This window comes from Pogona vitticeps, chromosome 1 (genome assembly GCF_051106095.1).
Source record: "Pogona vitticeps strain Pit_001003342236 chromosome 1, PviZW2.1, whole genome shotgun sequence".
NCBI lineage: Eukaryota > Metazoa > Chordata > Lepidosauria > Squamata > Agamidae > Pogona > Pogona vitticeps.
Window position 1 is genome coordinate 182,024,370 of NC_135783.1, and position 16,807 is coordinate 182,041,176.

At 38.8% G+C, this 16,807-nt stretch overlaps 1 protein-coding gene across 1 annotated transcript in view; it reads left to right on the plus strand.

Moving 5' to 3' along the window:
• The window catches only part of RAPH1 (Ras association (RalGDS/AF-6) and pleckstrin homology domains 1), a 100,097-nt gene that overhangs the window by 56,095 nt on the left and 27,195 nt on the right, over positions 1-16,807 (plus strand). Inside the window, 3 exon segments of the mRNA XM_020814481.3 lie at positions 2,349-2,468; positions 3,049-3,154; positions 5,589-6,115. Of these exon segments, the coding sequence (XP_020670140.3) occupies positions 2,349-2,468; positions 3,049-3,154; positions 5,589-6,115 (753 nt within the window).

The window sequence follows — 16,807 nt, forward strand, 5'->3', positions numbered from 1 at the left end:
ACAATCAGCCTGAAGAAAACACAAGTTATGGGCCAGGGCATGGACTCACCTCCTTCTATTACCATCTCCACACAAGAATTGGAGGTTGTTCATGACTTTGTGTACCTTGGCTCAACCATCTCTGACACCCTCTCTCTGGATGTCAAGCTGGATAAACGCATTGGCAAAGCAGCCACCGTGTTCTCTAGACTCACAAAGAGAGTATGGCTCAGTAAGAAGCTGACGACACATACGAAGATCCAGGTCTATAGAGCCTGTGTCCTAAGCACACTCCTGTACTGCAGTGAGTCCTGGACCCTCTGTGCACGGCAGGAGAGGAAGCTGAACACGTTCCATATGCGTTGCCTCTGACGGATTTTTGGTATCACCTGGCAGGACAAAGTTCTAAACAGAGTAGTCCTAGAACGAGCTGGAATTTTCAGCATGAATACATTACTGAAACAGTGACAACTACGTTGGCTTGGGCATGTTGTGAGAATGGCTGATGGTCGGATTCCAAAGGATCTCCTGTATGGAGAATTAGTGCAGGGAAAGCGCCCCAGAGGGAGACCACAGCTGCGATACAAGGACATCTGCAAGCGAGATCTGAAGGCCTTAGGAATAGACCTCAACAGATGGGAAACCCTGACATCTGAGCGTTCAGCCTGGAGGCAGGCGGTGCAGCATGGCTTCTTCCAATTTGAAGAGACGCCTGCCCAGCAGGCTGAGGCAAAGAGGAAGTCACAAAAGCAGCAAAAGCAGGGAGCTGGACAGTGGACAGATTGGATTTGTCTTCAGTGTGGAAGGGATTGTCACTCTCGAATTGGCCTCCTCAGCCACACTAGACGCTGCACCAAGTCCTCCATACAGAGCACGTTGCCATAGTCTTTCGAGACTGAAGGATGCCTAACCTAACCCAATTAATAGTCTTTAGAAAGCCTCTCAATAGTGGACAAAATCCTATTGGATTTTCATACATGCATTCAAGAGGAACTGCAGAAATAGAGTGGCTAATTGTAGCTAACATATCAGGCAAAACCAAAGGAAAAATAAAGAAGACAAAAACATTGTGGCATCTTAAAGACTAACTGCTATATTTTAACAAGCAGGAACAAGATGGAAATGAGTTTCACTAATCACCAATGGGCTTGTGAGGTGGCTCTGGTAGATAGTAGAAGGAAAGAGCATATGAACTGTTGGATATTCAGTGGCATATGTTGACTAGCTGGGAATTTCAGCACAAACCACAACATATTTTATATTTTATAATGACCTAATAAACCTTGGCTTATATTGAGTCCATTGAGATGGCTTTTAAACTTCCCGTATGTATATGTTTATCTCAGTTCTTTCTCTCTGGATTCTTGCCCTGTACTTTTTCTTCTCCAAAATGGCAACTGCTAGGTCTTGTGCAGAATGTCCGGGTAAACTGAAATAATTTAAAACAGGTTTCTGTGTATTGCCATTCCTGATGTCCACTTTGTGTCCATTAATTCTTTTGTGCAGAAACTGTCCTATTTGTACTATGTAGAATTGTTGGCAAAAGCTGACATTGATAACATTGGCAGAGGAACAGGTAAAGGTACCCTTGGTATTTTGTCTGACATTGTTAGGTCCTTAATTGTGTTCCCAGAATAAATTTGGGGGAAGAGCTGGTATCTGGGTTTGTAGCAGTGTTTAGCCCTCATCTCTATGTTAGTGTTGTGTACTCCATTGTGTGTTAGTAGTTGTTTGAGATTGTGGGGTTATCTGTAAGCATGTATATGCCTCCTAGCCATTTTGTAGACCCCTGAGTTTTAAGTCTCTGTCTGAGCATATGCAATTGTATCTCAGGGCTTGGCTGTAAAGAATGGATTTTATCATGTGTTCAGGATGGAAGCTGGAGGCACTCAAGTAGTTATATTGCTTGATGGTTTTTCAATACAGCGTGGTGTAAAGATGTCCTGTAGTTTCACACAATGGTGTCTGGAAAATGTATCTGTTGTTCCAGGCTGAGGTTGATGTTTGGATGGACGTTGTTGAAACCCCAGTGGAATTTCTCTGGAACTCCTTCCCATGGGTCCAGACCAGAAAAATGTCATCAGAGTACCTCAAATTGTAGCTAATTTTCAGGCTGCAGGGCACATGAAAAGGCATATCAGCAAAATGGAGCTGATGCCTCATCATGTAGATACAGGAACTTCCATGATCCTGTCATGCACACCTAAATGCCTTATATGAGTTTGGCCATTGTATACTTAGCAGAATCTGGTGGTCATCTACTTATAAAAATATTCTAGGAAGATCAGAACAGTCTTGTGGAACAACATAACACTGTATCTCAAACATACACAAGTACTTGTTTGTAAAATGTTTGTTCTCTTTCACAGATGGAGCAACTGTCAGACGAAGAACTTGATCATGGGGCAGAAGAAGATAGTGATAAAGAAGATCAGGATTTGGACAAGATGTTTGGAGCTTGGCTTGGAGAACTGGACAAACTCACTCAGGTTTAATTCTCTTTATAACTTTTCATACAGACCAAAGCAGAAGAGAGAAACTCCTTTGTGTTCAGTAGGATATGCTGCTGGTTGCTCTTGATGGTGGATGATGCCAAGAAAGGAAGTTAGCATGAGAAGAACATTGGAGTGTGTTAGGGACCTCTCTGTGCTACTGGACAGGTGCCAGAATGTTCAGTTAGATCAGGGTCTAGTTTTATCCTAATAGTCTTTTCACAGCTCAGAAAATGGTCAACTGCCATTAAATCTGAGTAATTTTTAAATAGGTTCTGGTTAGTCATGCTTTGTATAAACTTTTAACTGATTTGCTGTTCTACCATAGAAAGCCACACTGGAATTCAGGTTTTGTTTTTTATTGTAGGCAGTCATATAGGGATTTCTCTTCTTAACTAGGTAAATCTATTAATAGTCATTAAACTTTTTTTTACTGCCAAATGAAATTTAAAAATGTAACTTCATATTTTAATCACATTTGTTGTATCAAAACAAAATATTGCCTGTATTTGAAAATCTTCATTTCATGTTTGAAGTGACTGTAGTCTACTTTGCTTCTTCTTATTCCCTTATTTAGAGCCTGGATACAGACAAGCCCATGGAGCCAGTTAAAAGATCCCCTCTCCGTCAGGAAACGAATATTGCCAACTTCTCCTATCGCTTTTCTATGTACAATCTCAATGGTAAGACAGATTGCTAAATCATTTTTAACTGGGAGGAAAACACATTAACCTGAAATTGGGAAGTCTGTAACTGTGGTGGGGAATGGGAGCGCATGTTTTAAGTCCCACCCATCCTCAAATCCCTCTGGGTGTCAGTCAGATCTTCAGGCATTCAGCATGAAGATCTGAAGAGGCACTTGTAAACATATTTGGTTGAATGCACTTACAGTCTTCCCATGATCTAGGAGCCCTGTGTTACCAGGGCTTCTCATCATGGAGGCTTGTAAGTATGTTGAGATGAGTTGCTCAGAAGCTTCTCTTTATACATTTGTGCTCAATGCACAAAGGCCTGCTCGGTATACACGTGGGGAAGACATTGAGAATCAAAGCTAGTATCCCCATGTCCCAACAACAGTATTTTTCCATGTATAAGGTGCCCCATGTATAAGACCCCCTCACTTATCTAACCCAAAATTAAGAAATTAATATTTTAAACATAATACAGAACACATTTTTATTTAGTAATTAGGTAACATTTACAGTCATGGCCAAAAATATTGACACCCTTGCAATTCTGTCAGAAAATGCAACCCTTCTCTCAGAAAATTGTTGTAGTTGCAAAAACAACACACACACACACACACACACAAAACAGAGAAGAAAAGTCTAATCTGATAGAATCCAACACAGAAACCCAAAAATGCACTGGCCAAAATTATTGGCACCCTGTCTAAATTGTAAGAAATAACTATTTTTCAAGCATTTGATGCTCCTTTAATCTGTATTTAATTTGTATTTGTACTGTCATATTATGCATCACACTTTTACTTAATTCAGCCTCTAGCTCAGAACACTCAGAGATTACCAGTCCATTGCATCTAAACACTGCCTACATGCTCCACCTCCAATGAGGTGTGTTCCAATTGGTTTGTTCAGCATCAGCTGACATCAGTTACATAATACTCGTGACTAGAGGAAGCTAAGTCTCCTGATTGGAGGCAGCTGAGCCTCCTGATTGGAGGAAGCCTGTTTACAGAGGCAAAGTATGGGCCATTTTGTTCTCTCCTCAGCTTACTTCTGTGTATGAGATGACCTCAATTTTTAGACTAAAGATTTTAGACAAAAATATTGTCTTATACAAGGAAAAATATGGTATACCCCTGGAAAGGAGACAGGCTGGTTGAAACAATGAGCTGGTCAAAGACGTTAGCCCTGTATTTATAAATAATAACAGTTGTCATGGTGAAAGTTAAAGAGACAGTGAATGTTAGCAGAAGATGGTCCTCAAATAAAGAAAGGAAGTTTTAGGTCTAAATCTTGCATACGTCGTCTTTTTTTTCCTCCTGCTTTAGTTGCTCAGGATTAAATCCTATTTTGCATTAAACAAAGCTAGAGAACTGTTTATTAGTGTCAACATCATGAAAATGTGCATCAGATACTTCCAAAGCTGGGAATAAAACTGGACACTCTTCATGGTGAAAATCAAAGATGCTCCTCCTCTTAAGTAAAAGTACAATCTTTACAGTGGATTTTGAATTAATACCAATAATAATAATAAGAGTTGAAATTTAGTTAAGTAGAATCTAACTAAAAAGGAAATGGAAAGATATTGTGGGTGATATTAAATGACATTTATGACATATTTGAATAAAAAGTCTGCTTATACCTGTTGCGGTATACATAATGCATATGGTAAGTAAACAGATATACAAGAGAATATTCAGGAGGAAATCTTTCCAGTTTAAAGGACACTTTGAAATGTTAAAGCAAAATAAAATAAAACAAAAACCCAACTGGATATTGCAACCAAAAGTGGTTTAGCTGTCTAGCTGCAGAGTGAGAGGTGGGGAATTTGATTCTCAACTGTGCCCCCTTGACAGGGGCTGGACTTGATGATCTGTAAGTCCCTTCCAGTTCTGTAGCTCTAATATTATTGTTATAGATTATATAGCAAGGTGGATAATGAATATTAAACCTTAAGACTGTTTTTAAATATATATTTTCGTGAACACTTATACATTTCCTCTACTAACTTTCAGATGAGTGAGCTTTTATATAGTGCTCTAGTATTCTCACATATTTGTTGGGAGCTGTTCAATGACAAGATCAGAAACGCTGATCGGAAAAGCAATTGCCCGGTGCTATAGGCATTGTGCAGCCATGGAGAACAGTTTTGTGTGTGTGTGTGTGTGTGTGTTTTAGGGCACACACTCGATTTGTGCTGGCCACTGGTGAAACCCATCAGGCCTGGACATTGTCCCCCATGAGCTGTGAGAATGCAGTGTGTTGGGTCTGTGGATAGACCCTCTATTTCTTAGCAGATGTTAAAATGCCAAAGGTGCAAAGTTCAGGAATCGCTACCACAGAGTGACCAAATAAATGAAGCATCAGAACATTGAAGCATGTTGATAGAATTTGGGTTGTTGATCATCTTCTTGTCATTCATTCATTGCAGAAGCCCTGAATCAGGGAGAGACTGTGGATCTTGATGCTCTCATGGCAGATCTTTGTTCCATAGAGCAGGAGCTCAGTAGCATTGGATCACAGTCTGCAAACAGTATGTCAATGAAACGCTTTGCCACAGATGGAAAAATGGCCCAGAAGCCACCAGGGAGTGGCCGAGTTGCAGCTAAACACAGTAGTATGAAAGGATTGTCCTCTTCATCATCTAGTCGGGTAACGAAGCCTTCACATGCTATCTTTTCTTTGGATGATATTACTGCACAGTTAGAAAAGGCCTCTCTGAGCATGGATGAAGCAGCTCAGCAGCCGGTAATGGAAGACAGCAAGCCTGTAGTTCCTACCCAGCATAGAAGGACAGCATCGGCAGGTACTGTGAGTGATGCTGAAGTCCGTTCTATCAGTAATTCCTCCCGTTCTAGCATCACTTCTGCAGCCTCCAGTATGGACTCCCTAGACATTGATAAGGTGGCAAGACCTCAGGAACTGGATTTGACTCAACAGGGGCAGCCAGTTAGTGAGGTAAAGTATGATCCATTCTTCATAATAATTATGTATTTAAAATATAACTTAGCAGAAGCTTTATAAAATATTTGCCTTATGTGCCTTTTAAATATTTATTGGAGAAAATTGCGGGCCTTTTTCTTGCTAGTGCCTTGATTTCATGTTATATATTGTGTAATGGCATTCTGTGTCTAGTCGCGCTGGCCACATGACCACGGAAACTGTCTTCAGACAAACGCTGGCTCTATGGCTTGGAAACAGGGATGAGCACCACCCCCTAGAGTTGGACACGACTGGACAAAAATTGTCAACGGGAACCTTTACCTTTACTGTGCAATGAAGTACTTGAGTCATTTGTTTAAATGCTCAGAGCTATAAGGCACGGTGGCAAAGCGACCCAGCTTCCTGAACCGAGTGTATAAGGGAACTTGTGTGCCTTTAAAACTTGCAGAGAAGGAGGCTTGTGTCGGCTCTTGCTTTTATAATTGCTATCATAGTAAGAATAGAGTGGTCGAAATGACCAGATAGGCGGGATAGAAATAGAATAAATAAAATAAATAAATCTTAACAGCTTTAGGGAAACAGTGAAGGCTGAGAGGTGGTGAGGTGTGTGCATTGCGTTTCAGATATAAAAGTAACTATCCTGTTGTTAGACTCAGTTGTATAATGGAGGCAAGGCTTCCTGGTTGAAAGCCCCTATACATCCTGAATAGCAGGGATTGTGACATCAGTGACCACCCTCCTTAGACTTTGCTCTTCCCTCTGAGCTTCGCTGCAGTCTCCACAGTAGCTGGGAGAAAAAATGAATTTTCGTAGAAATGTCGTGTTGTTGCCTGCTCTCCCTGTTGTCATAGAAGGTGTTTGATGGTGGTTTAGTCTTAAAAGGACAATTAAGACCCATTAGAAAGACCTGTTTCCTTTGGTAACAAAGCTTTCTGAACTTGTTTGTTCAAATGGATTGATCCAACAGTTGGCATTTTAGGTTCTCTTTGATGGCGGAGAGGTTGGGGAGAGGAGGTGGCTATGGGGATTGTTAGGATGGTCACCTGCACTTCAGAATTTACCACTAGACCACCGATTTGGCAGTATGTTGTTGGGGGGGGAATGTGTGTTTATGTGTTGGAGGAGGAGGTTTCTAATGCTTGCCAACTTATTTTTTTTCCCAAGCTCTTGTAGACATGATTCTTAAAGTCACTGTACTCCTTTAGACCAGAGGAGACTGAATACATCAGATCAGAAATTATGATTGGCTTATATCATAGGAAACTTTGGCCATAAGGAGGGTGTTAAATATGAAGCCTAATCAGCCAGAACATTTCATGTCTTCAGCAAAAAGAGCTTTCTAACGCGAGAATAAGACACTGCTCTGTTTGCTGGACATATGATCAGGATTGATGATTGATGTTGGTGTTGCTGAGATTTAGCTTACTCCCACCCTGACAGGGCCACCGCATCTGTGGTGGATCATTGCCCACAAAGCCTTACAGTGGATACTTGTGCACTGCAGCCAATCTATGCTAGGGTTGATAGGGTACTTGATGCAGTTGCTGGCTCAAATTCAGCCCCACTGCAGAAAAGGCCGTGGGAGGAGGCCGCTGCAGTGAGCTTCTTCCTCCAGCTGCGTTCCACTTCTGAGGCTGCAGCTGGCCCCCACCACTACAAGGACCTCTCCTGTCATTTGTATGCAATGGCTGCTTAAAATACTCTGGATCGTGATGTGTCCGACTCTGCCGGGATTGCTGGGATACATGCGACTTCCTAAACATTTCAGCAATTCAAATTCCATTTTAGCCACTGTTGTTGCAAATGGCAAGCAGCTGTGTCCATTTGGGTGTTTTACATTTTAATCCCTTCAGTTTAACTGTAAAGTAGTAATTAAAAAGGATGCCCGGCAAATACTGTTGTGATCACCCATGTTACTCACTCAGTTATCATTAGTTAAAGCCTTACTGGAGCAAAGTCAAAAACCAAGAGAACAGCAAGGGGGCTCATAGCTGGTGATTTGTGTTGAGGCATTGTTTCAGTCCCTGATCTTTGACAACTCAGTTTGAAAATGGACAAAAGTTTTGAAAACATGTTGCAGCTTTGTACTTAGCAATGCGTGTGCTAATTTAGAAATCTAATCGAGAACGTTTGACCAGCAATGATCTTAAAATATTACTTTGGCTTGCAACATTGTTGCTGCATTTTTGGCAGTAATGAATATCAGCAGTTTAGCATCTGCTCTTCCTGGAACAAAAATACAAGCAAGACTTCCACTTTTCGGTGAGGAAAAGTGTCATTATTCAAAGGATCCCATCAGCTTGTAGTTATAGAGAATTATGGGTTCTATACAGAATATGGGTTCTTCTACAGAATAGGTTCTCTACCATAAATCTACCTTAGAGTCTTGATTCTCCAGAGAAGATTTTGTGGAAGATGGTAATCCCTCATTTTGTGTGTGTATTGAATATTACCCCTCAAATATGTGGTGTTTCTCATAGACGTCTTCATATTGTGTTCTCTCTGAATCAGAAATTGCTTCAACACACACAAGCAAAGCAAGAGAAGATGTGATTCCCTGGTTTCTTTCCCTTTAGGAATGTGTTCTTAACTGGGGCTGTAAAAAAAAAATTTAAAACAGTGGTAACAGTAAAGAAACACTAAATGAAATTAAAGGCGTTGAATAAAGGCTAAAACGTCTTCTGGATCAAACTAGATCTTTTTTGAAAAGGAGTCTGATCTTTTGAGACATGATTTTGTTACAAATATCCTTTTGTCTGACTGTCCCAAATGTTCGTTCATTAGGGCCACAGTTGCCACTCAGCAGTTCAGGACCTATAAGCACCAGTGTGTTAGGCATCAAGTATTAACTGATTAAAAAGATAAAACCAGGGTGTAGTTTGTAAAAATTACCCTCAATATTTATTTCCCTGTCATTCCCCTTCCTGTAGGAATGAGGAAACAGGGTAAATTGTAGGAACATTGGGCCAGGAAGCCACCATGTCTATTCCAAATGCACTCTGTTCTCTTTGGAAAGAAACGAATATCAGAGTCGGAATTAAATATTTGTTCCATGATTTAAACGATAAAGAAAAAGGTTGCTTCTCAATATGCAGTTGAGAACACCTTCACATCCATTTTTTAAAAATGTGACTTGGAAATGCTTGCACAGTTGTGTAAAAAATACATTTGAGTAACATTTTTCAGTATGTCCAGCTGGAAGACCTTTTTTTTGGTTTATACTACGCTTTTGAATCGCCAACTGTATCTTTAAACATAGTCTCTTTCGTTGTGTGTTTAATGGGTGCTTTGTTCATTTTTTCTTAAATTAGTATCTTATTTCTCCTGGTAAGTGGGATTGAAGGTAGCACACTGTGTGATACACACTTTCCTTTTTTCTATTATTATTTATGCCTTGATTTGGTGAACATTAAACTGTAGCTTTTTCAGTATGTATGCAGTTGTGACTTGCAGTTTCTAAGATAATTTGATTGCTTCTGAAATGTGTATTGAGACAAACAGCTTTCTTAAAACAAAAATTGTATATGTAATGTTTCATGGTATCAGGTATGATAAATATTAATTTCATTCGTTCAAATTTATTGTTTCTAGGTGCTGTCAGTTTGCTCCTGACTTATAGCATGCTTATGAATTAACAATTTCCAGGAAATCTTATCAGTAAGGGTCCTACTCCAGTCTTTCAAACAAAAGGCCATGATGTCCTTTATCTCAAGTTAAGCTTTCTCTTCCCTTTGCATCCCACTTTTGCTATCATTATTGTCTTTCCTAACAAGTATCCTCGTCTTATGATATGCCCAAAGTTTGATAACCTCGGTTTAGTCATTTTAACTCTTTAGGCTTGACTGGATCTAGAACCCACTTAATAGTTTTCCTGCTGGTCGTGGTATCTATAAAGTTCTCTCACAATGCTGCCTTTCAGACAAATTGTTTTCTATCAGCATTCCTCATCTTTTCAACTGTCACGTCTGTAATTGGGAGTACCATATTATAAACAATCTTGGTCTTTGTTTCCAGCAACACATCATTAAAGATCTTCTCTAGTTCCTTTACAGCTGCCCTTTCGGGTCTCAGACTTCTTCTGATTACTTGGCTGCATTGTCCATTCTGACTGATGAAGTGAAAATATTACAAAAATGTTTTCAAATGTCAACCTCTTCAGTGTAAACACTGAGTCATTATTTCTTATCTTCTGGCTGGATAGCTCAGTGAATTGAATCGGGTACCTGTCTGTGGGGCCTGAGGTTGGGATTTCAATTCCCCACTGTACCTTCTGAGAGACGAACCAGGCTATGTGGTCTTGTGTAAGCTGCACAGTCCCAAGACACCTCCAGAAGAAAGTAATGCTAAACCAATTTTTGAGTACTCTCTACCTATTAAGCCGTGGAAAGATGCTTCATAAATTGCAGTCGACTCACTAACACATGATGATCATCATCATCGTTATTATTATTCAGGTGTATTATTGCCTTTTACCTGCTTCAACAATAGTTTCAAATTATTTTATTTTCTGGCAGCAACATGGTATAATTTGCATATGTTGAATTATTAATGTTTCTTCCATCAATGTTTACTCATTTTTCCTTTGAAGCCAATCCATATTTCTGTGCATTATGTTCTGCACATAGACTGAACAGACAGGAAGATAAAATGCACCCTTGATCGACACTTTTGCTAAGTGGAAACCATTTTATTTCTCTGTCTACTGTTTATCTAGACTATATGTATCAGCACTGTGAAATGTTCTTTCATATCCATTTCTTTTAGAATGATTCAGAGCTTTTCGTGATCTACACAATCAAGGACTTTACTGTAATCTTTAAAGCAAAACCTAATTATCTTCTGAAATTGTTTCATATGTTCCACTAACCATCATATGTTTGCAATGTGGTCTCTAGTGCCTCTTCCTTTTTTCTATCCAGTTTGAGCATCATCTTTTCTCCATGGGAGATTAATGCAGTGGTCCACAACTACTACAGACATTGGTGTCTTCTGTATTTGAGATTGGAATGCATATTGAATTACTCCATTCTGTGGACTGTTATTTTGTTTTCTTTATTTTTTCATCATTTTCTTGTTATAATGTTATTATGTACATTCACTGTAACTTAATATAGCTACTCCTGTTAATTTATTCTTTTAATTTGCTTTAAACAAAATTTAGTTTTCCAAAATTACAGGCTCTTCAGCAGAGGTTTCTTTTCTAAATTTATCTATCATTCATGACTCGTTTCTGTTTAGTTCTTCAGTGCATTATTGCCATCTTTATTTACCACAATCACATATTTCCTGTTTATCTTTCAGTGCCCCTTAATCTTTAATATTCCTTTTGATTTCTTGGATTTTACGGAAGAAGCATTTTGTTTTTCCTCTTTTTTTTCCTTCTTTTTTTCTTTCTTCTTTTTCTTTTTTTCTTTTTTTGCTGGCTTCTTCTATTTCTTTACCATGATTACTGTAGCAGTTCTCTTTTCCCCTATATGAAAGACACTTAAATATTCCTTTTACAATTGTGTCTCTATTATGTCATCTTTTACTTTTGCATCTTTCCTGTTTTAACTATTTTAAGAGTCACTCGTCAGTGTTTGTCTTTTCTTTTGGTTACTTGAACAGGCTTTTTGCATTTTTCCCCAGATAACATATCTGGTTTCAATCCATACTTCTTCTAGCTCACATTTATCGGTTTAATAATGCAAACCTATCCTTCATACGGTCTTTAAATTCTTCAGGAATTTTAATTGAATTTTATTTGGGCACTGTGACTGTTCTAGTGCTCTTCAGCTCTCCTCTAATTTTTGACATCAACGGTCTGTACTAGTCTCCTGATTTTGCTTTAGCAGAAGGATGGAGTCTCTCTGTCTTCTAATTATATACAGTAGTCCATTTGTTTTGGCCAGCTGGTGAGAAGCATGTGTGCAGTCATCTGGTGAGTTGTTTGAAGCATGTATCTGCAATAAAGAGATTGTTCACTGCATGCATAGTTGTTCTATTGTTTTCTTTTGGAATTCTCCAAGGATATTTGGTTCAGGTTAATTTCCCACATTAGTATTATAGTCGCCTACAATTATCAGCACAACTTGTTTTGGTGCATAATATATTTCCTCCTGGACACTGGCATAAAAGCTTTCAGTTTTTTCGCTAGCATAGGCAACTGGAGCATAGACTTGGCTGATGGTTATGTCAGTACACTTCCTATAAATTCTGGTATTATTTGGTCAGATTTGTATTATAGGACCTAACGGCTTTTCTTATATTTCACCTCAATTAGAGCCACACTGTTTCTTCTGAGTTTGGTCATTTTCAGAGTAAAGCACCTTATAATTATCTGATAGAAAATTTCCCATTCCAGTCCACTTTAGTTTATTCATGCCAAGTATTACAACATTACATACTGCACATTCCATATCTTGTTTGTTGCTTTTGAGATGGCTTTAATTCATACCTATTGCAATCTGTGTTGAAATTATGTGGGTAATGCAGCATTGGACTTTCCTTTTGCCTTTGTGCATATCAGGAACTAGACATCCACCCTAAATCCTTTGGAGAGTTAACAACAGCTCCTTGCTGACAGCAGCTACTCATATTTATCCTGTGCTTTTCCATAGTAGGTGATTGATTGTCTCCAAATTGGGAGTCTCATCTTCTAGCACTATCCCTTGTTTCATTTTGGATTGTCTCAGCATAGTTTTCAAAGTATAAAATATTCAGAAGTGATTTACCATCCTTTTCTGTTGATGCCGCTGTCAATTCCTTGCACCCCATTTCTTTTCTAGCATGGCATGTTTTTCCTCGTGTTTGTTGAGTTGTGCTTTATTTCCTGTTCCTTCTACATGTTTTAGCTTCTGATGCGAGTTTTCAAGTTGTTTCTAGTAATGGTGATGCTTTGCCACTTTTTCTTCAAAGTGCTTCAGCTCCTTGTGAAGTGATTTAGTTTTTCTCTGTAAAATTGGTTGATTAAGCCTGTATACTATGTATCACTCACTCAGGACTCCTCAAATTTCTTGCCAGTTTGCTCAGCCAAGATCTTCTTACATCACACACAGATCCTTTACGTGTAAAGGAGTCCCATGGTGGAGTCATAGCTCTGGTCTCTAAGGACTTCTCTGACGTTTGGTCTTGTTCCACAACTTTTCCAACCTGCCTCCATTGAATATGTCCTCTTCCAAGCCATCTTTGATGTAGTTTGTAGCTTTCTACTTTCTTCCCATTTCTTCCATAATTATATTCAGATGATATTTTACCCTTGCTTTGTTTTCTCCACCTTTTCTCTTACCACTCTGACCTCCATCTGTGGGGGAATTCTGAAAAGTGACTGATCCCAGGCAGTTTCATACAGGAACAAGTATTCATTGAGAGACCTTGAGCCCTAGGCCATTTGGAGTTTCACTAGTAATTTGCACTTCTAATCTCAGCTAATCACCTAGTCTGCTAGTCTGGTTGAATTTACTTATCTGGTTAAAACCTATACACTGCTGTTCACCAAGTCAAATCCAAGGACAACTTTCCCTCTATTTCAGATTGTGATGATAACGTATGCCTCAACAGTATCTTGCCTTTTAATTGTAATGGATGAAAAAAAAATATAAATTAAATGTAAGAATCTCAGGGCCATGTGACCACGGAAAGATTGTCTTCGGACAAACGCTGGCTCTATGGCTTGAAGAGTGGGATGAGCGCCGCCCCCTAGAGTCGGACACGACTGGACAAAAAATTGTCAAGGGGAACCTTTTTAATAATCTCACAGATCACAGTTTTAGTGCCATATCTCCGTCTTTGTTCCTAAAACAGAGTTATACTTTGGTGACCAGAAATCCAATGAGTGAGCAAGAGAGTGAAGAGCTCAACAGCTGTATCTATTGTCTTTATGCAATACCCGTCTGTAACAACATCTCCATTGTGGTGCATGACTGTATAAATTTTGGCACACTTGTAGAGCATGTATTGGATACCTAATGTGGTATAATGGATAGAGTGATGGACTAGAATTCAGTAGACCTGGATTTGAGTTCCTGCTTAACCATAGAAAAACTCGTTAGGGGTATGGAGCGGGTAAAACTACTCCTTAAATTATATCACTTATCTTGACATCCCTCTTGCAACTCGACAGCACATAACATACACATTGTAGTTTAATAGCTAGATGTACTGTTCATGCACATGGACAAAATTTGATTTTGTCCATGTGCATGAAATTTGATTTTTTTTTTAAAAAAAAATCTCTTTCCCCCCCCCCCCCCCCGTCCCAATGTGAACAAATTTGCAGACTTCATTTAGGTCTTTATCAAAAATGAACTTAAATAAAATTCTCACTCAGCAGTAGTAAGTTTTATCAAATATCTACTGCACAATATTGCCATCTGCTGCCTAGAATGGGTATATAGTTGACTAGAAATTATTGCAGTTAAGAGTGACTACTAAACTATCTTGAAATATCTTCACATAATTTTTATACCAAAGTCAGCTCTGCATTAAGCTATTTAAGAGATGTTTGCATTAATAAAACCTTACTTTCATTTCGGCCATGGCATTCAAAACATCACTGTTCTGGCAGTTTTTCAATTTTCATAAACTGCCGGTAGGAGAAAGCCATTCGGAACAACGTCTTCTGTCATGGTGTGATCAGTGATGGGGTGACGTAATACCCATGATAACGGAATAAAGTCTGTTAATGAATGATGCAAGATAAGCAGGTCATTCCAGGCATTTCTTGTGTATGATTCTTCTTCCTCTTCTTCTTCAACCTTCAAATACCAGAAATACATTTCAAGATGTTAAAACTTATTCTATTTTCTGACTCCTTGGCCTTCAGGTATTTCCTATTTTTATAGGAGAGCTGCTGCCTGTTCTTAAAGATGAGTAGCTGTAGGGTTTTTGTTTTTGTTTTTTGTTTGATTTCCAGAGCTTTACATTTATAGCAGCTGTGCATACATACGTATATGTCATCCTAACTGCCTTGGAGAAGCTTTAAGCTAATATTTTTCTTCCTCTAGTAGATCCTTCCCTTCTAGACATATTTCATTTTCTTAAGAGTATTGGACGCATGGGTTGTTTGCTTCAGGCACTTCCAGGAGTTTTCAGGCATACCACTTATCACATCCTTCCGGTGTCGTTACAGAGACACACATGCACAAATGGCATAAAACCCAACACCATTCTCTGTATCATATGCGCTTGTGTTTTGTATGTACAGTGGTGCCCCCGCATAGCGACGATAATCCGTGCAGCAAAAAGTCTGACTAGTTTTATTCTATGGGTTTTATTTGAGAACAAAGATCTAATGTTGTATTAGCTCAACATCCTTCTCGTTGCTAAAGATGGATTTTATACTTTTTCCTTCAATTTACCTAAGTTGACCAGAAATTACACATATAATGGGCTCAGAAGGTGAGGATGAGCAATGTTTCTTTGTGGGATTCAGTCACCTTTATGTAAGAAGTCACAAGAAAAGCATCCTACAATATATTCTGGGTGGATCTTGGGCTGAGCAGGGTCAAACTTGATTGCTGGTGGATATGCCCCTAGCACTGTGTCATGTCATGAATCTGAAAACTGCCCAAACCAACTGTGTTTTCTAGTCCAGGAATGAGCATGCTCTTAGGCTGACAAAATATCTACTGTTTTTCACTGAAGAACAGAGCCTGGTGGAAAAACCTGTACTGAAATTTAAAGAGCCCTGGGCCAGGAATTTGATTTAGAACTAAATAGATTTCCAAGTTTTTATTTTCATGTTTAATTCTCCCTTGAGTTTTCTTCATTTCAGCAAAGAAAATTTAATGTGGAATGTAGTAGTTTTATTGTTATTGTTACTGCTATATGATTAGGAATTAGAAGTTCTTGCTGATGCACTTCAAATCATAATTGTTCTGTTTAAGCTTGTGCTTCTTTAAATTACAAAAATCTGTACTACTGATTTTAATTATCTTTATTATAAATATTTGAATACTGTTTTCTGTGGGTTGCTTGGTGTAACACACCATCCATTCAAAGACGTCTGCTGTGTTGACCTGCCTAGGAACTGAATGAAAGTTTGTTGGTTTTAATTGAAAGTGATTTTGGATTTGGGTGGGTGGGGAGTGATTATTAACTTATAAAAAATGTAATTGTTTGAAATTCTTGGTTGTCAGCATAGGCAAGAAGTTGCATGCTCATGGCAGTGATCAGCTCTGCAATTCTTCTCTAAAACTGTTAACTAGTAGGTCCCAAAATAAAATCGTATCAGTAAAATAAGTTTTGATATCTTGGTTGCTTAAATACACAGAAAACCATTCTGATGGCTTTCTTGCTTATTTTCAGCTTAAAATTCGTTTGTAATTCTCTCTTTATGCTTCAGTGGGAAAGAGATACTCTGATCTGGTGCTAATCATACACGATAAAATTACTATACTGACCTTCTTTTGACTTGATTTCTTTCTTTTCTTTTCTGCACAAGCACTCCTATTTGGACAGGGAAACCTCCCTTCTTCTGAGAAACATTGCAGGAAAGCCTTCTCATTTGCTGACCAAGGTGATCTACTTTCCACCTGCATGTGAATATTTCCTTGTAGATAGAATGGTGTTGCTGGTCTGTCTGTTTTGTCTATGTTTATCTTTAAGATGAGTCACATCTGTGTGTTCTAGGCTAATCCCTATCTTTTGATTTAGCTGACTGGTATACCGTTCCAGTAGTTGATCTATACATTCCAAAGGTAACGCTGGTGATACCTTTTTATTAGA